Source organism: Acanthopagrus latus, chromosome 16 (genome assembly GCF_904848185.1).
Source record: "Acanthopagrus latus isolate v.2019 chromosome 16, fAcaLat1.1, whole genome shotgun sequence".
Classification (NCBI taxonomy): Eukaryota; Metazoa; Chordata; class Actinopteri; order Spariformes; family Sparidae; genus Acanthopagrus; species Acanthopagrus latus.
In genome coordinates, this window is record NC_051054.1 from 12,313,912 (window position 1) to 12,341,809 (window position 27,898).

Sequence of the window (27,898 nt, forward strand, 5' to 3'; positions counted from 1 at the left end):
TTTGTTTTTCTTCTTTCTGTTCTTTCACCAGAGGAGTCAACTGTGGCGAAGTGAAGTTTGACGGATTTTGCCAAGATGAAGAACAAGACAAAGAAGGAGAAGGAGGAGAAGTGTCTCTCTGATTAAGTGGTTCTCAACAGTTCAACAGTTCTTTGAGAAAATTGTGAAATGTTTAGGACCACTTGACCAGTCAGACAAATGCTATCCGCATGGGGAAACACTACCTTTTGAATGGATCCTTTATTGAGAAAGTCGAACATCTCTCAAGGCACGCTTTTGCTTTTATCTATTTGATGTCTTTACTCCAAATGTTTGATTTCCTCTGCTCCTCTCTTCTCCCTGAATGTCTCTCTCTCGTCATTCCACTCTCATTGTGCCCCCTTGTGTTACAACTGCAGTCCAGAAAACCGTGGAGGGCTGTAAAAATCTTCAGGCTCCAGTAATCTTATTCTGCTGGCACACAGTCAAAGTTTTTAACAGCGCTCCTGTCCTGTTTTTTTTTTTTTTTTGGTTGCTGCTTTACCGTTCAGAAGCACTGATTAAAACAAGTCAATAAAGATTCATTTGTCTCTGTCGAGTCCAGTGCGGGATGGTGGATCGTGGATCTGCGGTTGGATGGTCGCTGTCCAAAGCACTGAAACTTTCGGCTATGGGAAATATGTCAAAATGCAATGCGTCCTGCCGTCACTTCCCACATGAAACTGGCTATTTTTTAGGTCACTGGGTCACCTTATTTCTGCATGCATCTCGATTTATAAGACGTGTCCAGGACTTAATTCCCGATAAAATATTCTAAACGCATCTAAATTGCGTCCAGATCTTTTATCTGATCAAAATCTGACACAACTCCAGCAAAGAAAATCCCCCCCTCCCCTTCCCCAAAGGTACAGGCTACTTTATACCGCATAAATCATTCATGAAAGCACTGTGCACCGATTATTCCCCCTCTCCTTTTCAGACAGCCCCCTTCTTCTCCTCCCTTTCTCCCCCCTTACTTTGATCTCCTCCATGCGCCAAGAACTATCAATATTTGCTAAACGCTTCTCACAAAGCCCGGCCGCGCACCGGGATGAGAGGCTGCAGAGGTCTCCCCGGCGGAGGGGATCAGACGCGGGGAGAGGCGATAATGAGATGCCCGGAGCCATCTCACCGTGCGCGCGTGAGCGAGGGCAGCAGATGTAGTAGTACATCCGGTCCCAGGGGACCCCCATCACCACCACCACCACCACCACACCCCCTGTCCTCGGAATTTCATCAGCGGTCCGGGGGGGAGAGACACCCAACCCGGCCCCGACCTCCTCCAGAGGGGAGAGCCGGGTGACGGACGTGGTAAATCATCTTTACTATGGATTGTAATTATCGGTTTGCTGACAAGCACTGCCTCCCCCTTATCACCCAAAGTGTGTGTGTGTGTGTGTGTGTGTGTGCGTTTGTGTGTGAGTCTCCCTCTCCCTCTCTGTCTGTGTGTGTGTGCGTGTGTGTGAGGTGTTTGTATGAGATCAAAAATAATTTATTCATCCCTAGAATATTTATTATTTACCCCCCCGCTCAGCTGTCACTGTTGCACTAGAGTCTGTCTTCTTTCCTTTAATAATGAAACTTGTCCAAGCCCCTCAAACTTCTCTTTGTCCTGCTGACCTTCAACCTTGAAGTTTCAAAACGTTTGCCAGATTATGTAAATAATTGTTCTCTATTAAGGCAAACATGAGAGTTTAAATACAATCTTTCTGAGGGACATCTAGGCTGAATCATAATCGTCAAATGATTAAAGGGAGAATCCACCCTAAATATAGATGTTCCGCTGACTTTTCACTTAAAGGCCCAGTTTGTCATTTTCGCCACCAGGGGTCTCTCAATCAAAACAATGTAAACAAAAATGTATGGTTAGATCACATCAGAAGGAGTGTGGGATCATGGGAGTTGTTGTCTTCATTGTTAAACAACCACCACCATGACAGATGAAAATCTGTATGACGTGACTCAGGCAAGAAATATTCACATGCGAGTTTTAAAGTTTTATCCATGTCAAGTTTGCTTCCTTGCTTCCTCGCCCTCTGACCTATCACCTCGCGGTACTCTGAGGTAAAAGCAACAGGCGATGGAATGAAACACACCGTTACCTTCAGCTGATTGGGGATTTCTCTGGATTTGAATATTGCTGGAAACATTTGGGATAACGTAAGTACACGGCGCAGCAAAATAAATAACAAAAAGTCTAGAAATCTTTAAACTTTAGGATTTTTAATATCTTTAAAGAAGCATTACACCTATTTCACACTTCAAAATCAGTATACTGATCGTGGTTACTAGAAGTCCGCGGTCAACAGTCCTCTGTGGCTTTCCAAGTCTGAAAATATGATGATGTAATAGTGACATCATCAGGGTTATATGTTCATAACAAAAAGCCAGTGAAAGCACTGAAAACTGGGGAAATGTGTAAAACTCTAGGTATTTTTTGTCTGTGTATTTATTGCACGATACATGACACCTCTATGTTTTTTATGTATTGTTGTTAGGTTTCATTTGTTCGTATTTGTGTTTTCACTGTTTTTTCATCTTTGATTTTAATCAAGACGGGTTTTACTTTTAAAATGAATGTTTCTCAGTTTATATCTTTGGTTTAAAAGAACTGTATGGTCTGAACACGATACAATAAAAAAAGAAGAGGACAGCCTGCATGTGTTCAAAACTGTGGGCATGGGGTAATAATTCATTATGGGAAATGTAGGATACACTTTTTTTAAAAGCTTGACCCCCACCAGGGAAAAAGTCAGGATGTCAAACCTTGGTGGCTTATAAAATCTGTCCTCCAATGTTACAGAGTGCATGCAAGACTAAGTCACATCCCTTTAAATCCAAAACCACTGACTTACTGTAGACGCTGATGGCACAGATTCTTTTTTTTTGTTTTTTTTTTTGAGTTGTCACAGTTAAAATGAGTGTGATTTAAATGCAGTGACCAGCTGTGAATCAGGAAACATGACCGTGTGTGAGTGAAATCACTGTGGGTGCTGTCACCCTGCCCCACTGTTCACCTTCTGTGGATGACATCATCACTACACTCTGTCTCTCTGCTGCTCCATGTGCATACATTAGAAATGAGCTGACAGACCAAGACCAAGACTGAATCTGTGTGTTCACATTGTCTTTCATACTGCACAGTCAGCCTAATGACATCGACATAATGGCTTCATGCAGCTACCTTGCTGGTCTCTTCCATTCAGTCTGTGGGATAACTACCCTCAGCCTGGACATGGTGAAGGCTATTCATTGAGTATTGATTTGCAATCACGAGATCTTACTGACTTTTAGACATCAGATGCATTATTTAGCACCAGCGGCCACAAACACCTCAAATGATCAAGTCGCTCGGAGGTCGCAAGAGAGCTTTATTCAGTGTTTGGTTGATTATTTTAAAGCAGATTTTGATTGATTCAATGTTTTATACAGCCTGTGATAAGAATAAATAAATAAAGGATATTAAAACCAATCAAAATCAAATCAGTTTTCCTTTCATTTGAAAAACCTCACTCCAGTTTAGCTTCATCATCACAAGAAATCAGGCGTCTCCATCTTAAAAAAATGCATTTGAATACAGTACTGTCCTGCAGGGACATCATGTAGAAGAGAGAGATGGTACAAAGTAAGCTGCAATGAGGTCATTACTGAGTCCCCACATGAATATTATGGGATTATTAGAGGGGATCTGTCATTAAGGGGTTATGGTCAGGAGTGTCGTTGTGGGGAGGGGGGCTGACAACGACGCACAAGCACATCATCATATGGGAGAGCAGCTCATCAGTGTCTGACAGGGGGACTGAGAGAGAGAGATGATGGCTGAGTGAGTGAGAGAGAGAGAGAGAGAGAGAGAGAGAGAGAGAGAGAGAGAGAGAGAGAGAGAGAGTGGTGGGGGCTGGAGAGCAGAGAGCCGCAGACGCACAAGGTGCTCCTCCGCTCTCAGACCTGCAGCGCTCAAAGATCAGACACGAGCAGCCTCAGGGTGGCTTCAGAAAAAATTAAAAAAAAAGTCTTTCACCGGATTTAAACCATATTTTCTCGCGCGCCTGATGGATTGTACCGCTTTATTGTCTTCTCGGACCACTGGAAATCTGAGAGGCGGTTTTACGCACACGTGCCAGGGGCGCTCACCGTGAGTCACTGGATGTCCGGATTAAAACGCCTGGCGGTGGATCTTTTTGCGCGGGGGTACCAGCGAGGTGAATTAGATGGATACACAAGTCAGATAGGTTTCCCGAGGAGTGGAGGATTCTCTAGGCGACACGCGCGCAGCCCACATGGCTTTGCCAAACTCACCGGGGTCTCCCGGAGCTGGGAAGCCCAACCCCGGCGTCATAGACCTGGGGACGATCTTCGTTGACTCCGACATCATATTTGGATTTACAAGTCACCTGCTGAAGAGGAAAACAAGGGTAAGAGTTTCCTGAAACACCTGTTTTTTTTTTAAAAATAAATAAAAAAAAATCAAAATCTTATCTGATCTGTCATATTAAAATAAATGTGAACTGGTGTTGAGGCGGGCAAGTGATGTGACGGCTCCTGTCCGGTGTTGAGCACCTTGAACAGCATCTCGCAGCATCCTCACGCTCCTCTCCAGCTCTGTACACTCAGCCTCGGATCTCACTCATCTTGAGTTTGTCTCTTTCAACACTTTAGCAAGATTGTGCAGCAAATCATCGATCAACTTTTCTTCTCAGGAATCATCCCGTATGTTGAAAATAAAGAACCTCCCCAAAGTTTTTAACGGAATTCGAATAATTAAACGACAAGTCCTAGTTGGAGCATTTGCGGATTATCTGAAGATTTGTGACTAGGCTAATCATGAATTTTGCTTTTTTTTGTTATTCTTACACAAATCTTTGCGTATCTTTTAGACAATCCTCAAAAAGCTCGAAAGCGGCTTTAACGACAGTATAAGACGTATTTGAGCTTCTATGCTTTCAATTTCAGCCCGTCACATCGTCTTCAGTGCGGTATGAGTTGTACAAACCAGAAGACAAAAGACTGAGTGTCTGTAAGTGGGTCGTTTGAGGGCAGGAAGAAAAAAAAAGAAACCGCGGAGGATACTGTCGCTTACATCATCCACATGAAATATTTAAAATTTACCTATTAAATATTTAACCTTGGTCCCGAAAAACCCTCCCAGTTTGAGAGACGCTGTTCTGCGTTTTGGCCAGACGATGGCGCCAGACACCAACAACACGCAGGGGCGCAGAGCGCTGCGCTCTGAGAGGACAGGCAACAGTTGCTGGACCAGCTGAGACAGAAACCTCATGATGGAAATGATATATTTTAGTCTCTGAGCGGTGGTCCGATGGATCCGTTAATCAACGTTATATGGCCTAGGTACCTTAAACTCAACTGAACCACCTTTCATCAAGGTGGAATGTGCTGACTGTGACATAAAGCCAACGCAGAGAACAGAGTGGGTAGCCTACATAAAGTCAATCATTTTCTGAAGATGTGCATTAAGTTTTCAACCTATGATCATCAAGAGGTGAGGAATCTGACCTTTAAACCGACTGAACCCCTGAATAAACACCTGATCCATATGGAGATCCAAGAGATTCCTCAAATTTAGGGTGGAATTTTGGGTACATTTGCGTAAAATAATACAAGTCCACAGAATTGTCATTTAATGGTATCCATTAATGCAGCCATAAAAAACAAAACAAAACAAAACAAAACAAAACAAAACAAAACAAAAAACAAAACAAAACAAAACCCCCTCTAAGTCTGGGGTCTGACGCCACATAGCTCCACTGAGCTGGATTCAGGATCATTTTCCCACCTTAAAACAAGAGGAAATGAAGGGGAAGGTACATATTATGAGGTTGTATTAGTAGACTAATATATCACTGTTCACCACACAGTCAATGCAGAGTGCTTTGAGGCATAATAACAGTCCCCAGCCCCCCGTTTAGTCCCTCCACCCAGCGCAGGAAAACTTTTCCTCAGCCCTCCCTCTCCAGGAGTAACACCGCCTCCTGCGCACCGCTGAGCGCACTCCTGTACCAAAACTCCTCCGCTGGAAACTTATGGCACACACTCACCACTTGCCTTCGACCCATCAGAGGCTGCTGGTCCAGTACAGTCTGACAGATGACCGGCAGCCCTCACCCAGGTCTCCAGTCTAGCCTATGGCTCTGTCCCGTGTTTTTTCAGCCGCGAAAGCTTTTGAGTTTGACGAAGACGTTCTCCTGAAGGTGAAACCTTGATCTGGGAGAATGAGCTCGTTTGGGTGCAGCGCAACTCCTGATGGAGGGGACCGCAACGACCGCATGTTCACCGTAAGTGTCTCACTGCTCACGATCAAGTGTTTGAACAGGGTTGTCTTCACCCAACGTGGGGGAAAAAAAGGACGCACAACTCGCATCCCCTCGGTGCGCACTTAGACAGGTGCAAACGGTTGGCGGTAGAACAAAGTTTCGCTCTCACTTGGGCGCACTGCAGGTGTGACCCGTCGTCATTCTAACAGTCAAAGTTAACCAAACTCTATCTTCTTTGTGCTGAAGGTGGAGGGATGTCCGAGCGGAGAGTCTCCGGCAACCCCCAGGAAGAGGCTTCACTCTGCGGAGGACGCGCGGTGCAGCAGCCGGCCTCCTCCCGAGGGCGCCGGGTCGGTTTCCATCTCCGAGTCGGAGGAGAAGGGAGGCTTCTGCCAGCAATGTCAGAAGAAAGTCACCGAGCTGAGGAAGCAGGCCCTGGCCCTGGCTGACCACAACTCACTGAAGGTTGGTTTAATAAGCTTGGCACTATTTTAGCTTCAAATTCAAGCTTTCTTTTGCAGTTATTTACACCTTAAAGTTACAAGTACTGTGACCACCTGAGTTGCTTTTTTTTTTTTTTTTTACAGTATTTCTTGTTTGATGATAGTTAAAATAGGGCTCACACAGTACACATTTGTCAGCTTTGGCAGCAGCCTCTCAGTCTGAGCTGCTTGCTGTAGCACCTCACATGTCTCCTGGCTTTTCCTGCACACCTGCACCTGCTCTTAACTCTGATATCTCTGGACAATGAAATCTGATCCTCTCCACGGTTTATAATAGTGCTGAGACGGCTCTCGCCATCCTTCTGTAAAGTTGTTTATTGGCATGCTCGACTTCAAATGCTGGCCTTGGATGTGAAAATGGAAGCTTTTGAGACTTTGAAAGTGGCCCATTGTTTAGCCAAACAATGCTTATCTCTTTATTTTGCTGCTGGGTGTGGGGGTGGTCGAGGGAGTTGAAATGAGCGAGCCGCTCACGTCGGAGACTGGAGGAGGAAGTCGGAGTCCCAGTCGACCTTCGCCGTGCATTGAAAGTGTTCCTGTGCGGCTGCTCCCACAATTCCCACCGCTGTTAAATATAGGCCCTGAGACTGCTGCTGTTGTTGTGGCGGGCTGGGTTTGCCCCCTCGGGTTGGTTCTCCTTTGTTGTCCCGTTTTAGAGAGAGAAGTAGGGGTTGGATTACAGCTCTTCAAGGCTCCCCCCAGAATCCCACAGCACCCTGAGCAGGTAGACAAGGGGCCATTTCTGGAGCACCTGGGCTCCTTGTTTGGGACATCTGCATGTGTGGTCTAAATCTTTGTTCTGAGCGTATCAGATCTATGTTCAGGTATCAGGTGAGTTCCCCCCGTAAACACATTAAGCCCACTGCAAAGTGCCATTATCTGCCATGGGAACTGACCTCCCCTTTTTTAGTGTGGGACCCTCCAGCAGCACTTTGCGGCCTTCACCAGGTGCTTTGTAGATGGGAGCAGCCCATTTCCCCCCCATTCTGCATGTGTTGATGGCTAAATTGGGCCTTAATTTTGGGGTGGCAAACGGTGATGGCAGGGTGCTCTTATTGTGCCGGGGTTATGGTATGGGCTGCTCCAGCCAAGGGATAATAAACCCATTGTCTTTGCCCACCTGTCGGGGCCCTCATAGGATGGGCGCAGTCACGGATGATCGCTTCCAAATTGCTTCCTCCACAGAGGGAATAAGGTCAACGGGGCGACTCAGGTGGCCCCGAGTGTGTGTCTGGGACCGAGCTACCTGCCAGGGTCCGTCCAGTGTTGTGTCTGCGGTCGTCATGGGAAAAAAATCGAGAGCGGAGACTGTTTACCCGAGGTCCCGCTTCCCCTCCCTCCCCATCCGTTTTTTTTTTTTTTTTTTTTGTGCGGAGGAAGTCGGCTCGGTCCCCAGACATCCCTCTCCCCCGTCACCCCTGCCTGTAGACTTATTGTTTGAATACAGTAGTAGCGGCGAGTAGATAAAAATTCAAGGAAGAGAGTTTGGGTAGAGCGAATGTGTTTTTATACACGAAGCCGCCTGGAGGGAAAGTTCACTGTTCACACACACCGAGGCCTCCCAGACAGCTCTTGTGTTTTCCTGTTTGGGTCTAAAGGAAACAGCTTACACTCAGCCTGCAAGAAATGTAGGCAAGCAAAGGCCTTTTCCCTTTTTCTAGGTGAAAACTGGCAGCAACGCGTTCTTCTCCTTCTTCCTATTTTTGCACAGAAACCGCCCAGCCAGCATTAGAAAACTCAAGATGACAAATTATTGCTTGTGCGTCCACATCCACCGAGAGCAATTAAACATTTTTCATGCTTCCTGCCTGTGAGTTCCCGCTTTATTTCAGGAGGAGCAGAGTTTGACAACTTTTTCAAACTGTTTCAACTGCACATGCAATGACATTGCCCTTTCTACACATCGTTTGCAATGCTTTTCTAATTATAAATATTTTATGACACTGTGTTGAAGGGCCCAACCCCAAATTAACTTTGCTGAAATTAATGCCCTTGGGCGAACAGCCTTAAGCTCCAGCCGCCCTCAGACCAGCGGATGATTTAAAAAACTCTGGGAGGAAAATGCCCTCTGCTCAAAGGACGAGCAGGCGCACACACTGACAACCTCCAGATTTGATCTCATCAGGGGAATTCACCTGCTTAATTTGCATAATTAAAACCCACGGCACAGTAAGCGACAACTTCAATAGCGAACGGCAGACAGTCTGGATTCAATAATTGCAGGCTGCGCTTATTGTGGCTGGACACGGTGGCTGGGTGAGGTGCGATGTAAAGAAAGATGATCACTGCAGCCTCGGCTTCAAAGATAGCAGCGAGCGTCTCGCTGTAATCAGAGGCTCCGTCAACACAGGCAGACAGGACCATGCAGCTGGATCAGAGCCAGCCTCGGCCCATAAACTGCTCTCTGTAAGTCTGCGGGGTACTTCGCGTTTTGGTAGTGTGTGCTGATGAGATGTAATGAGCGGACAGTGTTTTTGTGCCCGTGCCATCGACCATCTCATGAAATAACCAAGCGGGTGTCAGTGACAACAATAGGCCGTGACCTGTAAGGACCTTAATTCCTCGCCCGTGGCCACGCTGGAGCAGCTCAAGCCCCACAGTCACAGCTTAGACAGGAGCTCTGTCACTTGATACCTTGTTGGGTTTTTTTTGTCTTTTGAAAGGGCTAACCTTAATTGTATTCGCCGATCCATGAGAGAGATGACAGTCAGGGAGGATGAGAGCGGTGAAGGGGGGTGCCTTGTTGCTCAGGTTAAAGGAATACACCAATTCGTGTAAGGACGGATACCACTGCTGTCGTGGTGTCTGGGAAGCAGCTAAAGTTAGCTCGCTGCTAGCACCTCAGTTCAAGGTGAGGTTGAGGTGTCATAGACACTGTTCTTCATCTTGGTCAGTTGCAGTCACAACTTAAATGCAAATTGCAATGTGCAAGGCTAGTGACTAGCTAAAGCTTCATAAGCCTATTAAGCATCCATACGTAAGACTGGTGTCACTCTTTTCATCTAACTCTCAGAGAGAATGGGAATAAGGCTAAGCAGGTTCTGGTTTTTATTGGAGGATTTAGGTCGCTGGTATCTAATAGTGAGTACAACATCAGACTGCTGGGTCTTGTTGGAGGCGTGCGCTTTATCGTGTGCCATTAGTTACTGATACGTAAAACTAAGAGGCTGGAACATGGATATATGTTAAAGTCTTTGCAGTTCAGTTCCAGAGCACATAGGCCTATATTGGGGTATGGTATGTTGCAGAGACTGCAGGTCAGAGATAAAGTCAGCAGTGTTAACACCCACTCATAAATACTGAGGCCTATGAATACACTTAAGCAGTCTTGGACCTTGCGAGTACGCGGAATGATTAACAGAAAACGTCCTGCAGGGCTTTGAGAGCTTGGAGGTTGAGGTCAGTCGCAGCCAGGCCTCACCTTTCTGATAACCTTTGCCTTCTGGATATGTTCGAACTGAATTTAGGATTTAAAAAACTGACCAGGTCAGCATGAAGACAAAGGTGTAATGTAGTTACATTTGGGAGACAGAGAAAGAGCAAACCGCCAGCGAATCATGTGTACCACGCACCGCTGATGTATGCACAATGTGTCCATGCCTGTTATGGATGGTGTGTGTGTGTGTGTATGTGTGCGTGTGTGCGAGAGTCTGACTATGAATGCGGCTGCAGGAATTAATTTTCACCACGAGGCCTTCTGCCAGTTTTTTCATGTTGAATTCATAAATTATGGCTCCAGTAATTCCCACAAATAGCTCATTCGGATTCATGTTTGATTTGTTTGGGCTTTGTTCCTCATTTGACCCATGATCCACCACAAGCGCAGAGTTGTTAGTGGATCCGACGCGAGTGTTACAAATCAGACTCTGTTTCCTGAAGCACTGAAGAAAGGAAATTAATCAACCTTACGTCATGCGAAATGTTTCCTGGCCAAAAAGTCGGTGACATTGTGTGGTATGAGTTTGTTTGATGTAGCTCGGTGTGAAGTAAACACTTCTTTCTACACAGTCTTTTGTGTGCATGTATACCAATCTCATGTATTCACTGTATGGTGCCTGCTTTCCACCTATTTTTCTAACACATTCCATGCCTGCGTGCCCACTTGGGGATTTATAAACTGTCAGAGAAGAAGTGTTTGGTTGCCATGGCCAAGTAGCCGGCAGGAACAATGCTTTGTTGATAATAGTATACTGTGTGTAGATGAGTGTGTGTTTAGTCGTCAGTGTGAGAGAAATGGTTCAGGGGAGACAGAGAAAAGTGGGCGCTCGTCGATAGCTGCAGGTCAACCTACCTGGCTACTGTTTCTCAGGCGAGTCTCAGGCCTTTGTTGACTGACCTCTGACCTTTCCGTCAGTTCTCCCAGTCTTTATGGCGGGTTAGGGTTTCAGGGGGCCGACCTGGGCCGAAACAGGTGTAGGCTGCCATAGATTCGCTGCAGGAGGGCAGACGACAGGACGGAGTGACTGGCAGACGGATGGTGGGAAGGATAATGAAAAAAACAAGGAGTGTATGGAAAAAAAACCCCTCCGGTTGTGAAACTCGAGCTAACGTGGAGTTAAAACAGAGCATGACTATATTATTCTATTCACCTCTAAGCACCTGAGCCCCCGAGGCTCAGTGTGATGTGTGTGTTGCGTGCCTGTGTGCCTGCTCAGCAGTGCATGCACTCCAGAGAGCCTGGGAGGAGATGAGAGACGAGAGAGGAGAATAGAGGAGACTCTGGGCTGAGGTGTGCCCCCCCCGCTTCATCCCTGCGTGCAGTGTGACTTCTGCTTTATGGCATGTGGCTGTATTAAACAGCAGAGCAATAATCTGGTGTCAAGTGGTCCGCAGACCACAGACATCAGTCACGGCGCTACCGTGCCGCAGTGTATCTGTGAGCCTCGGCGACGTGCAGCTGTTCACTGCCACCTCACCTCAAGTTTCCACAGCTCCATTCGTTCCCTCTTCAGCTGACAGCCACCTTGTCACATGACACATTTGCATGCATTGTGTTCGCTCTCTCGGCAGCCCATGATTTGATCCCACTTTGTTTCAGAGGGCTACGATGCAGTAATAAAATGGTCATCGATGCATCTTGCGTCAGAATTTCTGATTTCTATGCATGATTTTTTTTCTCTTCATGTCACTGCTCACCTGCGAATTTCTGGCTTATTTTTATAGAAAACTGGTCATCATTTGGCACTTGCACAAAATTCTGATCCCATTGCCACTAGTAGGCTTTAAAAAAACTCTTCAAATGAACAAGCTCATTATGGCAGGGTACAAAAGACTCATTTGGTTCCCTTTTTGGTTGCCTTTGAAGAAAAATTCCTTCATTTCTTTTATTTTCCAGCCTTTATCTCCACTTGGAAGCTGCACATTGCAGCCACAGTGCTTATAATGTGGATGGTGGAACAACTCCACCGGTAGTTAAGGAAGCGTAAAGAGTTCCTCATTCACTTTCCTGCCTGCAGATTTTCACAGCCGGTCTTGCTTTTCAAAGGGGTCGACTTTGACTGGGCAGAACCCTTTTTTCTAACCTTGAGGCAGCTCTGGAATGAAGGCCACATCTCCACCGTGTCTGCCGCAGTTTCACTTTACATCTTTAATTTGACGAGCTGAAAGTGAATTGACCCCAATTGTTGCTGCCTGGTCTGTTACTTATCGCCGATTGCGAGGGTAAATTGCTGCGAGGCAGAGTGCAGGAAATGGGTTCAGGGTGTGCAGATGCAAGGGTTGATGGGTCTGGCTGGAAAATGAGCTGCGGAAAAAGGGCTGATGCTCATCGGCTTTCATCTGGTGGATAGTGAAGGAATCCGTTAGTGGAGGATGAGGAATTCTCCACCTGGAATAACTGCCATTCCTTACGTCTGCACTGCAGAGATGAAACAGGAGCTGACTGAGGCTCCTCGGCACTCACACACACACACACACACACACGCACACACACACACACACACACACAATTTACATACACAGGCACGTGCACACAGGTGAACTCATGCGTGAGCCCAGACACGCACGCACATATGGACAGAGTTTACCTGAATATGTCCTCTCCTGGCCATCTGGCCCTTCCCAGTGCGGCCGCATGCCACTTTAACGTTTACAGAGAGGCGTCCAGATGTTCCCTCAGTTACCTGTCGAGGTGAGACGAGCTATTTAGAGCAGCTCAGACTTTACTCCGGGAATTTACTCTGCCGCCTTCACTTAGTGTAAAGGTTGCAGTGCCTCTCTCATTCATTAAAGTCAAATATGTAAAGCCGACCTATTATCCCGAACCGCTATTCAGTAAAGACGTTCAATCAAAGTGTGCGACTTAGGAGACCAGCTGCACCATTTCATTATAATGAGCTGATGAGAAGGCAATAACCAGAGGACAAGGAGCTTCACGCTCGGTTGACCGTCTTAGCTTTTATCCTAGATCTTTTCTAAAATGTTGGAGTGGTGTGATGCATTTAAAGAGATGTATTCTGTACAAAGGAATGGTATTGGCCTCAATGTGTGACAGACAGTAACACCATGATACTTTCTCTGGCACTTTGTGAAACACTCTTATTTCACAGAAAGCACATTTGTCATTTGTTCAAACGTGTAAAATAAACAGGTTGTGGTTTCACAGAATGAACTCGAAAGGTGCTAGCAGGCAGTATTTTGTTCTCGGGTGTGTATTTGCCGAGCTATCAAAAGTGAGGCCTGGGTCTAGTTTTGTTTTATTAGCGATCATTTTTACAGAATCCTTTAAAGTAAAGCACCAGGTAAGGCCGCGATTGTGACATCACCTGCATTAGTAAGCTGTTTTCTCATTGTTGGCGTGGTTGAAGGATGATTGCCATGCATAATGGCACTTGTCTGAATGGGCTTGCTGCTGTTTGCTGAAGGATCATGTGTTACACTGAGCCAGACTGAATTGAAACAATGGCTCTGCAGTCTGGGCTGACAGGGTGATGTGTTACGGCACAGCGCAGGTCTGCCAGCATGGGAACGGAGCAACAAAAGCAGAAAATGTCAACGAGCAAAGAACACAAATGCAACAAGAAGTGTAACCAGAGGGAATCAATCAGTTTGACTGGTTAATTTAGAGACCCGCCGCCTCAGTGTGGTTCTGAGTACGTATATGTTTGTTTTATGCTATCTCGGGGCTCCTACCGCCCGACTCTGTCTGTCACGGTGAAGTGAGATGCACTCGACCCAGGCAGACTACAGTCCATTATTGAGTTTGATTCTGAGTATTGGAAAAAACATAGTTGTTGAGATACATTTTCAAGGCGGCGCACAGACATCGAGGAGCACCAAGTTGGAGGTAATCTCCTGCTGGCTCCATAAAACGGCGCTCAATTGACAGCGGGCCTTGTGGTAGCAGACAAATCGCCTGGCTTATAGCAATGTGCTGAAAGAGAATGCCAGCGCTGTGTATCCTTGCCAAGATGGATATGCAGACGGCAAACTCGGGGCTGTTTGGGCGTGGCTCCCGTGCTCACAGCAAACAGTGGATCAGCGGAGTGCGGTGCCTGAGTTGGACTTGACATTGGCCTTGTTTGTTTTCCTCTTTGGCAGATGTTAAGTGTTGGATGTTAGAGGTTTACAAAATCCGTGATAAATGCTTAGAGGGAATGAGCCCCCCCCCCCCAAGCACTTTTAGACTTTTCATTTTTCTCTTACATGTGCAAAGTGAACTTGAACAGAATTCTTGCATGTAGTTGTCTAAAACAGTTACAAGGAACGTGCGCTTTTGTTGATTCTGGCTGCTCCTGTGGACAAAAAAAAAAAATATAATCATCACCTGGAGTAGTAGGACATCCGATTGTATCAACACTGGCTGGAAGCACTGGCTGCATTTTGATATTTATTTAAAGCCAACATGTCCAAGGAGCCTCTCAGCGACCAACAGTAGTAAAGTGCGGTTGTGTCGTGATCCTGCTACGTGAGTGCGCCAGCGTGCTTTCATGTCGTATTTCTGTATATGTGCCCTGGTGATGGTATGCATACATCCCCATTTGATGCCATTCGTGTTTGTGTAACAGTAGATGGATCGTGATGGGGATTGTGTTGTGATTGGTAGGTGGCTTGTGTTAACCCGTCCTGCTGGGCTTTTCCCAGCTATGCGCCGAGCTATTCTTTATCGTCGGGGAGCTCGTTCTGATACGTATATAGTGCACCATAAATCCTGGCGCGGCGTGAAAATGCCAGTCAAAGTTCACGCCGCTCATGTTCATTTCATGCTTGAGTGTCCAGCCCCTGTGAGCGGGGATGAGTGTGTGTGTGTGTGTGTATTGATGATGTGTGAATGTGCGTGTAAGTACCAAGGGAAAAAGAAAAGAGATAAAGCACTTTCGGGAGTCGCTCCATCCTTTCCACTTTTCCGCAGAAGTCATTCGTCTTTCTGAACTTAACTGCTACCAATTTATGATTGCATTATTACAGCCCGTGTTTTATCCTCATTCCAGCGCACAGGGCTGGTGGTGGTCTAGTTAATGTAGAAGGTGATGGAGAAGGTGACCAGCCGGTGCCATTACTCTGGTACTCAGCAGGCTTAGGCTTTAGGGTGTATATTGAGAATACAACCTCTTTTTAACTGTGAGTTTCACCCTGCTGTTTTCTGACTTGCAACTGGCCGGGTGCTTATATCATAGCACTTATCCTTACTGTTAAACTATATTCCACTCACTTATCAGCTGTAAGTGGCCTGTGTTGTTTTATCGTCCAATATTTATCTCAGACTTGCACGTTAGTATTTACCCCTGCTGCAGTCAGAAGCAGAGGAAGGGTAGTGGAAGTGGAAAGTGTGTGTTTGGGCGTGCATTTTTCTTTCATTATTGAACGGCTCGACTTTGCAATTTGCCCGCTGACATTTGAAAGGAAACAGCATGGCGATGCGTTCTGCAAAATGGCAGCAGAAGTTGCTTTTATTCCCGTGGAAAACTGTGCGTCGCCGAACTTCTCAATTGGCGGAACGCATGAAAAGGTCAGCCTCAGCTGTATGGATTTTCATAATGGATTTTCACCGGAAAAAAAAGTCAATCAAGGTACAGTAGGGGTATTGTTTGCGGTTGATTGGCAGGTGAGGGCTTTTTCTCTCGGATTTTTGCACTTTTGGGAAAACGTTTGAGGAGCTCCCAAACGCAGCAAAGACTGAGGTACATTGTGGCTTTTGCTACTTTTGGGCTGCTTGACCTGTCAGTGCCATGGTTTTGGTTTTTGGTCTGTTATTTCTTGTTTAATGTTGTAGTTAACATCCTCTTGTATCTTGTTTGTCACCTGCTCACCTGTGTTGCCAGTGCTCTGTTTCCCTCCTGTGTTCCTGTGCTCCTCCCCAGCCTGATTCCCCCCCATACGTTTGTCCCCTCGACCTCTTCAGCACTGCCCTGTTCCCAGTGTGACTCTCTTCCTCATCCCCTCGTTATTTTAGTTGGTATTCATCCTGTCTGCAAATCTCCTGTGCTCCTGTCCCTGTTCCCCCGGTCCTCATGTGTCCTTCAGTGCTCCCTGTCTCCCTGATTTGCTCCTCATGGTTTTGTGCTTTGTCCTCCGTTTTCTATTTCTCTTTCGTTTTTCTTCATTTGGACTTCCCTTTGCTCCGTCTTTGGATTTTATTATAAAAGTCAAGAAAACCCAGTTCCTCATAATCATCACTGAGTTTTTGTGCAATCATGAACTTGGCTCATATTTCCACCCACTTCTGAGCTGGTGAAGTGAGCACATTTACTTCAAGGAGGTCATTGGTGTTCAGAAAAAAAGTCTAAATGAGGATAATTAATTTACATTCCGATCAGCAGAGATATACCGTCTTGAGAACTGATGCCATCTCGAGCTTGTCATCACTCCCGGCGGATGCTTGTGGAGTAAACCTTCCCCTGCTTCTCTCCCATGAACCAGCTCCCATTAATAGATCCGTCCTTTATGCTTCCCCTCTTGTTACGGCCGCTCCATTTTATGATGTCACTCTCTCTGCTGAAGAGCTCTGGGCTGTTTTATCTCCTTCGTGTGTGTCGGGCACTTAAACTTAAACCTCTGTGTTTATGAGTCCCAAACTGCCTCTCCATCCTCTGCGTTTGCTTCCCAGTATCAGCTCAGCATCGCCCATAAAAGCCCAGCTATTCCTCTCTGTTCTGGGAACTCGCTGCCTGGGCCTCGCTGGGCAGAGCAGACCCCCAACTAAGTGGCCGACTCCCATGCCGAGTGCGAGAACAAGCCCGTGAGAGAGAGTGTGGACAAGTATGTGTGTGTATGTGTACAGATTTTTCATGGAAGTCTCTTTGGCCCAACTGGAGGCCGTTAGACAGATTTGCTGTCGTTTGGAGCTGCCTACTTTCTGGCGCTTCTTGGAGCTGCGACTGCCGATTTTTTTTTTGTTGTCGAGAAAATGGTGAAAGACGCTGATCGGAGCCCAAGATGATATTCCCAAATGTCCTGCTTTGTCCACAACCCAAAGATATTCGGTTTACCTTCTGTCATAGAAGAACAAGGAAAGCAGAAAATATTCACATTTAAGAAGCTTCAATCCGAGAATTGTGACATTTTTCCTTTAAAAAAATTTGCCAAACTGATTATTAGATTATCAAAATAGTTGGCGATGATTGACAAAATAAAAGTCGACAACCAACCTATCAATCATTGCAGCTCTGGTGTTTTGTGGTGTTTAAAGTGCTCAGCATGATAGATAGTAGCCGTTGTTTACTGCTCTAAACGTATGCATCAAACAAAAAAAAAACCTTGCTGGAATGCCTTTGAACGTGTCTGTGCGACGCGGAAATGCTTCCCTCCCTCAGATGCCCGTTGAGAAGGAGGGAAGCTCTTGGGGAGCACACCTGTGTCTGTAGCCTTGGCGAATTCCTGCATAGCTTGTCGGGAGTGGACGCTAATGTTCGGTCCTCTGACCCTCCGCTGCGTCCGAGCCCACCTCCCCCTTCCCTCCTCCAAGAGCAGGCGACTCGGCAGCTCATTAGAGCCGAAACTCTCATTCTCCTGTGTCCGCTGCAAGTCCAGACAGCTGGCTGGCCGTAAAACTATTCTGTGGTCCAACTTAAATGTGTGGTTTTATTTACACGCAGTGTTTTAGAGGTTTGAGTTTGACGTTGAAGCAATGTGCTGGTTTCCAGGGGAGGACGTGGTCAGACAAAGCAATGCTGACCTTTGGGGTTGAGTTCATGAGCTGTTCCGAAATAATTCATTAGGTCATACGAGTTAACTGCGACTCAAGCATGACTTCTGGGTACAGCACTGATAGTAATGAGTCATTAACACAGAAAAACCTGAGTCTGCAAAGTATCTAGTAACTGAAGTTATCAGATACATGCAGTGGGATACAAAGTTTGCCTCTATGATAAAGTGAAGTGGGTGTATAAAGTAGCAGAAAATGGAAAGTAAAAGTACTCTAGAATTGTAGTTAGGTACAGTTCTTGAGTAAACTGTACTCAGTATAGTCAGTGTTAGATTTTATATGAAGCTGTCTGTGTGAGCAGCCCCTCAGCAACATGTGTTCACCGCTGTCACACGGTCATTACCACATTCATCTAGCGAGACGTTGCCCCCCCCACCCCTCCTCCCTGTTCTGTCCACTCGCTGACCCCTCGGCCTCCCCTCATCCCACGCTGGGCATTTGTGTCTTCATCTCTTTGTGAGCGCGAGGCTGTTTTGGCTGCGGCGTCGGGTTGAGGGGTGAAAGCAGGGCACACTTGAACTCCCACAGACGAGGCCACTGCAGACCACATTTGAACTGCGTTTGACCCGTCGGGACTGTACCTGAATTGTGCGGTTTCCCTCTCCTTTATGCACTTGCATGTGCGTTCGCATCCAGGGTTCATCAGAGGTTGGTTCCCGTATAAGGAAAAGAGTTCAGAAAGAGATTCCAGCTGGAGTTGTTAAGTTATAGAGGGTGCTGTAAAAGCCCTACAGTAGCCATTGAAAGTCATGGTGGCGCTCTGGGGACGGTGGGCTCGAGGCTCCTGCAGCCGCTAAACAATACTTAATTAGCTCATAAACAAAGGCTAGAGGGGGATCAGAGAGGGCAATCAAAGTGAACCGTCCCTTTGAGCTTCTCTCACCGTCAACAAAGCCTCTCTAATGGCCCCGTCACTCCGCTTGTTGTGTCTCACCGTGGTGTGCTTCCTGACAACATAAAAGGCCCACATTCCAAAAAAAAGAGCCTTGGACAAGAGATGCCTCCCTTTCCTCTGCCTCTCTCTGCTATGTACTGACATTGCTCCACGGCTCACCTCCGCAGTGTATGTTTGGTTCCCTGTGGCGACTGCAGCTTTCATCTCTCTTCTTTCAGCCTTGTGTCCGTGACTTTGGTGGTCCATTTTATTGTGTTCCTGTGTGTGACACCGTGCTGGCACGCTGCTGGGAGCCCGCGAGGAAGTGCTAGACACACAGAAGACGGTGCCAGGCTCTGAAGAGGCTATTCAAGCTTGGCACGGGGACAGGTGTGTAGGCGACATGTGTGTCAGGTGTGTCTGCATGCATGTGCGTCACAGTGGCCTGGTGTCCATGTTTGCATTAGACTGCGTGTTGTTTTTTTTTTGGTATGTTTGGACACGAGGCCCTCTAAAGAAAACAGAAGTCCACCACCACACGAGGACAGCGTGGCAGCAGGTCGGAGGCAATCTCTGCTTGTTTGTGCGCCTGTGTTATCATCTCCTGTTTCCTGTCAAAACAGGAAAGGACAGGGGCGAGAATGGAGGCTAGGAAAGCGCTGCCTTGATGTGTGTTGGCTGGAGGTCCAGCTCTGCCTGACAGTGACCCTCCAGGCCAGGAAAAACAGACCCGTCCAGGGCGTAACCCGCAGCGGGATCCTTCATGGCGTTATTTTTATCACTTTCACAAAGCGCAGCGAGGGATGCTTTCCCCAGCTGTTGACACAGGTCCGGGTCATTTTTGTCTCCAAAACAGTGCGGCAGAAGAGAGAGGAGAGACGTCCCATCTGGCCGTGTCCCCTTGGCTGGCAGCCTCGCATTGGATTGTAGTCTCTGTTTAGGAAGGGAAATCCTTTTTGACATTTTGTTAATCATGAAAGCGAGACACTCCTTTTCTTTGGATGATCCCGAGACCTCCATCACAATACCTTTTCCATGAGGCTGGAGTTGTCCTGCGCTTGTGACCATCCATCACACATATTTGTTAATCCTTTACAACAGGATGGCACACACACGCACACACACACACACACACACACACACACACACACACACACACACACACACACACACGTGCGCACAGTCGACCTGATAAGTGCTCTTTTATGGGTCTCAACTGTGAGAAGTACATTCCAGACAGTGGAGTCAGCTATCAGTGCGGTTCAGGCGGTGGATTACTGATGGCATGGCAGGTAAAAGCCCCGGCGTCTGCTGTGACACAGCGAAATGAGAAGGCACGGACAGGCACGCTGCACAAACAGCTGATTAGCGCGTCAGCTAATTATTGACTGCTGAAAAATGATAACCATCTCCCGCCTCGGTGCTGCTCAGGGGAGCCGCCGTGTAAAAACTGAGAGTTGCTCTTGTGGAATTCCGAGAGTTTGAAGGCAGAGCTAAGTTTAGCCTTTTATGGGATCTCTTAAAAAGAAAGAGCTGCTTACACAAGAATGCTATTGTCAGATCAGCCGGGTTGCACCGCGCAAGCAGGCTTTTCTGCTTTTGTTGTCCCAGCAGGTCGTGTGCACACTACAGACTCAACGCAGTCGCCAAGTTTGACCTTGTGGAGAATTCTTGTTTTATTTTTGATAATTGATGGGTAACTGAACACCAGACTGGGCAGGTAAACATCAGCAATAGCTTCTTCAGCACGTCCTGTCTGGAGCAGCAGCGTTTGCTCTGCTCCTGTCGCCATGACCCAGATTAAGATACGGCGCGCGGCTGCTGACTGGGGTCGATGTCATCAGCAGGGAGGTCGGAGTTCATCTGTCTTTCTTGACAGACCTTCAGGTGGTGTTCCAGTGCTGTGGCAGAAGGCCGCGCCGATGCTGACCCCCATGAGTCGCACAATTAGTTACCCTTTGACCCCTGAGTCCCACAATCAAACCCGGAGCATGGAGCGGGCATGCTTTTGCATCCCCAGACCCTCTTTACGTATGACTGTGTGTGTGTGTGTGTGTGTGTGTGTGTGTGTGTGTGTGTGTGTTTGCAGCTGAAAAAGGCCCAGATGCAGCTTAAGATTCAGTCTGACATGACATAATAGCTTTCCTTTGTTTCAATCTACTTCATACAAACAAAGCAATATGAGCCATACACAAAGTTTTACACCCCCCCACCTTAATGATACCTCTAGCTACTTTCCCATTCTACATTCATAAATATATAAAAGATCCATTAGTCTGCATCCGTCTCCTGCAGCATGTACAGCTCTTCCCTCCTTAAGTGACTGTTGTTATTTAACTGCTCTTAACTGTGTGGTTCTCATGCTCTTAAGTGCAATTAAAGCACATCACTCAGGGCTTATGCAGACAGACAGACTCAGATGAACACCATCCTTGAGCCAAAAAGTATGACTCTCACTGCAGACTTTTCTGTTTTTCACTTTGTTTGACATGTTCCGTCCTTGCAGCGCGGCTCTGGAACACGCCATTCAGCTGCGAACCTGCCTCTTCCTTCCATTTCTCCGAGGATTGCTTGTTTCTCCATCACGATGAATTCCTAAACTCTTGCTGAGCCCTGCTGTGTTGTGACATTTCATACGAGCTGAAAAAAAAAAAAAAAAATCCCTCGACAAATGTATCTAGCCAAGAACTCAGAACTCAAAGCTGCCAACAGCTCCAAGGTTATCTCTTCATTTCATGATGCGGAGTGACAGCAGCTGTGTCCTTGTCCGCTGATGTTGGCGTCCCTGACACAGGAATAGCGTTGTTGTATAGAGTTGTGTTTTGTAACTCGCTCCCTGTTTTGTGATAGCTTGTGCTGAGAAAAAGGCTAGATTGGCAGTCTCCTGCTGTTGAGTCGTGTCTCCTTAGATGGTGATTTGTCCAACCTCTTAGTCGTGCACAGGCTCGTTCGAACACAAGTTACAAAGCCTTCGCAAATTGGTCTGCTTTCTCCTGTCTGCTGGAATGTTCCTGAGCATTTGTCTCCCAGAGTAAAACACCTCAACAGTTACTGGATGAATTGTCATGGCATTTTGCACAGACTTTCCCCGAGGATGGATCTCATTGACTTTGTTGATCCCCTGACTTTCCCTCTTTGGCTGTTATTGAAATATGTCAACAACAGCTGGGCGCATTGCCATAAAATGATGTGCAGAGATTCATGGTTCCCAGTGGATGAATCACACTGACTTATAACGCCACCAGCAGGTCGAAGTCTTTACTTATCCTGCAAAGTATCTGAATCGCTGACCTCTGTAGATACAAAAGGCTCATTTTAAGGTCATGAAAGGTCATGGTGACCCTTAGTTATATCTGGGGATACGCTAATGCAGACATGACATTTATGAATACTATATTCCATCTCTGTCAGTTGACTCCTACACACAGGATCTGTAAATTCTGAAATAAAGCAGAATTTCATGTTTTTTTTTTACCATTAAGAAAATAAAAACCAATCCTCACCAACTGATTTGAATAAGAAGTGAAATGGTTGGAGTTGCCTCTTGTCGGAGGCCATAAGGCCATTTGTGGGATGCCATTGTTCCTAAAAGACAAAGTGGCAAAATGTGCATGTGAAAACATTTCGATAAGCCAGGCATTTTCTAGGATAGTGAATGAAAATCCATCAGACTCAGTAAGTGGATTAGTGTGCACTATTCTCCGCAGAGATAGTTCAGCCTACTTCCTTATCTCACTGATGTTCAATTGAATGTGTCTAGACGTCTCAATTAGCAAGGAGAGAAAAAAAAACAAAAAGAAAAAACAGATAATGGTTAGTGCTTATCTCAGTGTGGTTTTTTCCACCAGTACCCTCACCAGCCTTCAGTATCTAGTTCTCATAAACAGACAACAGTTTTCCAATAATACAACCCCTCCTGGCTGAATGCCCCGGGCTGATGTTTAAATTTCTATTATTAGTGATAATTGTGTTCTCTGAGAAGTCATTGGCATGGTAATGACATCTTTCATGATAAATTAGTATTCCCCCTCTCTCTCTCGCTGCTGTACCTACACTTGGCTGTTGCACCAGAACAGCTCCGCCGCTCGCAAACTCTGCCGCTCCATTGTTCTGCCGACACGCAGCAGCTTTGTCAGACACAAAGCATGTCACTCTCTGAGATAATGCTCCGCAGGCTGGGAGTGGATGGGACAGGGAGGCTCACCTTGGCTCAGGGTGGTTTGCGCTTTGCTGTAACGAACGCAGTTGAGGAGCCGAAATGGAGGGGACTAACCTTTAGCTCGTCCTATATTCCCTGCAGCTTTGTGATGCTAATAAGTTAGCCTGTTGCCTGCGTATGCGAGCTGGCACATGGGCCGATAAGTGAAAATTGAGATGTCTTCAAAATAAAGAAGTGCCACGCTCGACAATAACCACTTACGGAGTGTCATTATGGGGCTTTTCCTCGCAGGATGGACCTGCGCAGTCACTCCATGTACAGAGAGAGAGTGGGAGGTGGACTGAAACCCAAGCAGCAGCAACGACAGAAAACTTGAAAATCTATCCGTATGGCTGCCTGCCAGGATAATTACCGCACCGTCCATACTGAGGGGGAAAGTGGAGAGAATAATTGTTGTAGGACACTCAACATTTCACCTTGTCATCACTTTCACACCGCTATGTGTGGCTATGCATTTTCGCTGGAGGGTGTCAGGGATGAAATATTGTGATAACTGTAGAAAAATGCAGGCGGTATGCTAATATGGTAGCTCCGTATGTTTGTGTGCACGGCAACCGCGCCGCTTGGCATGAAAAAAGCGTTTAAATGTTGATCTAAATATGATGAATTTTAATCATGTTGTTGATGTGTAGGCTGAGGGGTTTTTTTTCCCCATTATGGAGTCTGGAGGATGCTGATGAAGATGTGCAATTACTAGTGTTTGAGCATGAGTAACTCCCTTTGCATTTTTTCGGTCATAATTAACCATTCGCGTGCACATTACCCGCATGTCACACTCTACCCTCCGCGTGGCTGCCATGAGCTTCAGCAGCAGTTTGTTTTCTCTCTAAATAAATGGTGGGGAGATGGGAGGCCCCCCCCCCCCGGTTGAAACGAGAAGTCGTCCTGTCTGACAAACTGCAGTGAGTGCAGCTCTCTTGGTGTGACAGCTCAGACAGAGGAGAAGCAGGTGGCTGTCATCACTGTGTATAGGCTGAATAGGGGTTTGAAATACAAGTGAAGTAGTGCTATGGGCTGTTGGAAGGAACTATTGTATCAGGATCCTCTGCTCGGCGATGAGTGTTTTAAAGTGGGCTCCAGGACAGAAATAGATCTCTCGACGAGCTCCAGTGGATGGCTGGAAGTACTGTTTCAGTTTCACTCTGCACACTAATGAGGACTTTGGAAATATATGGACAAGTGGTGAAATGTTCTACGCCCAATGCAAATGCTCGGCTTTGGCTTTCACATTCGAATTGTCGCACACTTTTGCAAAATAATGTATTCAGAGTATAAGACTGAATAACAATCTCTGTTTTTTCATTCCGAGAACGTGCCGGGTGATTTTTTTAACCTGCTTCTCCTCTTTTGAACCTCCAGCCCATCACCCCACCTCCCCCTCCCCTCCCCCCCATGGTGCCCTTGCATTCACCTGTGGTTTACAGCAACACCTGGCTCCTGCCTATCCAGCTTGTGTGTTGAATTTTTCAATATGTACTCATTCCGGTTCGTTTCCACAGCAGAGCCCCGGCTGGGGGAAAAGAGAAAGTACCTTGAGAGCGTCTCGCAGCCAAAAAATTAGCCATTCTAATTAGAATTGAACAATTGTTGTTGGAAGTGTACATACACAATCCAGTGTGTCCCTGGTGAGGACAGCATAGCAAGCAGCCCTGCATGAGGAATGAGCAGGAAGTGGAACATTTTCTTATATTTTCATCATTTTAGATTATCTGGTGCTTTTTTCACTGTTGAGAAAACTTTGGAGGGCTAGTTGTTTCTTTACTGTGAAATCAGTTCCTTATTGAGTTGACATATTCATTCACTACTAGACGTCCAAGGAAGACGTCATTCTGGCAGTTGCTAAAGTCACCCCGCTTCTCCACCTGGTGTATCCTGGCCTGACCTCGGCCGAAGCCGATGAAAGCTTGACGGATCCGGGGCTGAGACAGGGAAGGCCGCCTTGAGTCCACAGAGGATAGAGACAGAGAGAGATGTTGGAGTCGGGGGGGGGGGGGGGGGAATGAAGTCTGTCCAAATAGTCTGAAAGAGGCTTGTTTTCTTTATGTGCGCGAGTGAACAGGAAAAGGTAATTAACTGGCCAAGTGGCGAAAGGCTGGAGTGATGGATGGGTGTGGTGTAAAGAGACAGCCACACAAGAGGACACACACACACACACGCATCTGTTTCGTCTGTTTCTCCTTCTAAAGCCTGGTTCAGTGAACCTTTCATGTAATTACACTTTTATAAAAACATGTATGCCTTCAGTGAGAGGAGCTACAAGCACTCACGCCCTGATAAATGGGTCGACCATATGGAGTGGTGCCTCGTCATAATATGAGGTCATTAATGGTTGCTGGGTGGTTTGGCAAAGACTCACGAGTGATTGCATCTGACTCTATCTGTGTTTAACCTCAGGGTCAGCAGCATCTACAGCCTTTTTATCTTTGATGGACGGTGACATCTGTTTTGACGGCTTTAACTGTAGCGTCCATCACAAAGCGAGACTCTAGATCTTATCAGGGCATTCTACAAAATACAGTGTATTTTGTAGAAGATCTTGCAGGTTTCTTTCGAGGATGTGTCACTGTGACACTCCGGACAGGTGGGGCTATCATGTGTCGGAGGTGTCACCGTCCATTTGCATTTTCCGTCAGCAGTTCACTGACAGTTAAAGGGAGGAAAAAGGACTAAACCGCACATGGCAGACAGACTGACATCTGTCTCTGTGAGCTCCACATGAAACAGATGCTCGACGCAGGGGACACTTGGCTGTTCATTTAATGGAATACTGATGCACAGATCTCTCTAAACAAGGTAATCTTCTGTTTGATCTGAAAAGTGGGGAAGTTTGTTCATTGTAATGTGTTGTTGACTTTGTAAGTAAGCAGTTTGTCTTCAAGATAGTTGCAGAAGTAGGTAATTCTAGCTTATCAATCTCTGAAGAATGTGATAATACAAACTCTTGCAGACTTAAGAAATGGCGCTGTTTGTCTTGTGTCTTCATGTCCAGTTGTTTGATTCGAGTGACAGGTTTCATACCGGCCAGAGCGAACCACATGCAGCCGGGAAACGCACTAGGGTCCATTTGAATTGAACTAAGCCAGTTTGTTGTGAAAGCACCCTTCATACTTTGCTGCTCATGGGGCGTTTTCCAACCCAAAGCATCCATATTCAACTATCTACCCCGCGCACCCTTCACTGCGCGGTTTTTACCTTAATTCACAAAAGTTGTCGAGTTTGAAACACTTGAATTCACAGGAGAGTCGGAGAGAAAATTGGAGTGGTGAGACAGCAGCCCGCGGAAAAAGGCAAGAGTGGAATCGATTTTTTTGCTGCCATTATCTCTCACAAAAGCTTAAGCTAAGATAATGGGATAAGAATCTAAATGTAGCCGCGCTCAGACAAAAGCCAAATTTCACATTAGGAATGCAGGGGGAGCGGCGGAGATATTTCATCATTATTTGATGGGGATCTCATTGTGCTCCAATAAAACCCCCAAAGAGTGACAGAAAAATGAAGCAGCCAGACTTTTTTTTTTTCTCACACACACATACAGTCACACACATACAGACACACACACACACACACACACAAACACAAACACACACACACACAGGATGAATGGATTCATTCCTGCAGTGGCGCGGCGGTATTATCAGCGAGGTAATGACAGTGTACTTGTGTTGCTGCAGATACCGTCTCTTTGTTTGGGGGAAAGTCTTATTACAGGTCTGTTTAATCTTGTCGAGTCAGCAAACAGGCGCAAAACATCTGTTTGATGTGATTCGGTGAGCCGTCCCATTTTGGTGTTCGACCAGAGGCGTTCCCACAGAGCTAAATAGCGTGCTAGTGTGACATCCTGAGTCATTGTCTCCTCTGCCTCCGAGCAGGCAGTGGTTAAATTTAATGGTCTGTGGCCCAGATCTGCTGCTGCACTAAAAGCTCGACCTGGTATCTAATCAGAGTCGCAGGCCTTCCAGCCCTCCGCTCCTCCAGGGGGTTCTGAGTCGAGTCGGCCGGCTTGGGAGGCGGGTGTGAGAGTTGAGAAGGAGCAGGAGGCCGAGAGGGATTACACCACTGGATGTGTTGCTTTTATCCTGGGAATGTAATCTGCCTTAATGCCCCGTGCTCACCCGGGGCAAGGCCAGCAGCTGTGCTCGTTTTTCTCCGGCTTGGCTGTCAGAGTGAGCCGGGGCTACCTGTGGGAAAGTGGGCCTGCCGGAAGCTCTCGTCCTCACCCCGGGACCTGGGCCTGGGCTCCTGCGGTTTATTGGGGGGCCAATCCCTTTGAGACCTCTAGAGACGGTGTGTGGTTAGGGTCAACACTGTCTCCGGCCGAGTAAACAGAGAGGGCTCGGTCGCATCCTTAAAGGGAGGCAGAGGAAGGGAGAGCCAGGAGGTGAAGGGGCATTAGATCTGGCAGCTGCTGTGTGGTCTTGAGTTTTTACAAGAAATGCAGTCATAGGAAGTACTTAAGAATTGTAATGTGTAAACAGGACTGGTGCTGGTGAGAAGAGGGTTGAGCGAGCACGGATATAAAGCAGCGTGGTGTTGCTTCGACTTCAGGAATGTTTCCATGCTAGTAGAATAATAAAGGAGAAGCCCGGAATGGGAAGGAAAGGAAGACCGACTGAACAATTTGATCCTAAAATCGTCTTTTTGGTGTTTCGATTTCTGTTTACTGAACTGCCGCAATGAACACAGAGGGAGCAAGGAATAGTGAGGATCCTTTGCACTATGAATGATGTTAGAAAGTAGAAAAAGAAATCCACATTCAACAGACCGAACCAACAATTCAGATATGAGCTGACGAGCACCAGAACTTTGCTTTTTTTTTTTTCTCGACATCATGGATACACGCTGGTACAATTTTGCCCCATTTCTCTTTCTGCC

The 27,898-nt window shown here is 46.7% G+C and overlaps 1 protein-coding gene across 4 annotated transcripts in view; it reads left to right on the forward strand.

The window, feature by feature from the left end:
- The first annotated feature begins 3,568 nt into the window (after positions 1 to 3,568).
- kif26ab (kinesin family member 26Ab) overlaps positions 3,569 to 27,898 on the forward strand; it is a 67,539-nt gene continuing 43,209 nt past the window's right edge. Inside the window, exons 1-2 of one of the 4 annotated variants that reach the window (XM_037072563.1) lie at positions 3,569 to 4,430; positions 6,534 to 6,752. In XM_037072563.1, coding sequence (XP_036928458.1) covers positions 4,296 to 4,430; positions 6,534 to 6,752 — 354 coding nt within the window. In that variant the 5' untranslated portion in view covers positions 3,569 to 4,295. Of the gene's footprint in view, positions 4,431 to 5,852; positions 6,309 to 6,533; positions 6,753 to 9,126; positions 9,197 to 9,528; positions 9,642 to 27,898 lie in introns of those variants that run through there. The other 3 variants (XM_037072564.1, XM_037072565.1, XM_037072567.1) reach the window with 3 other exon arrangements.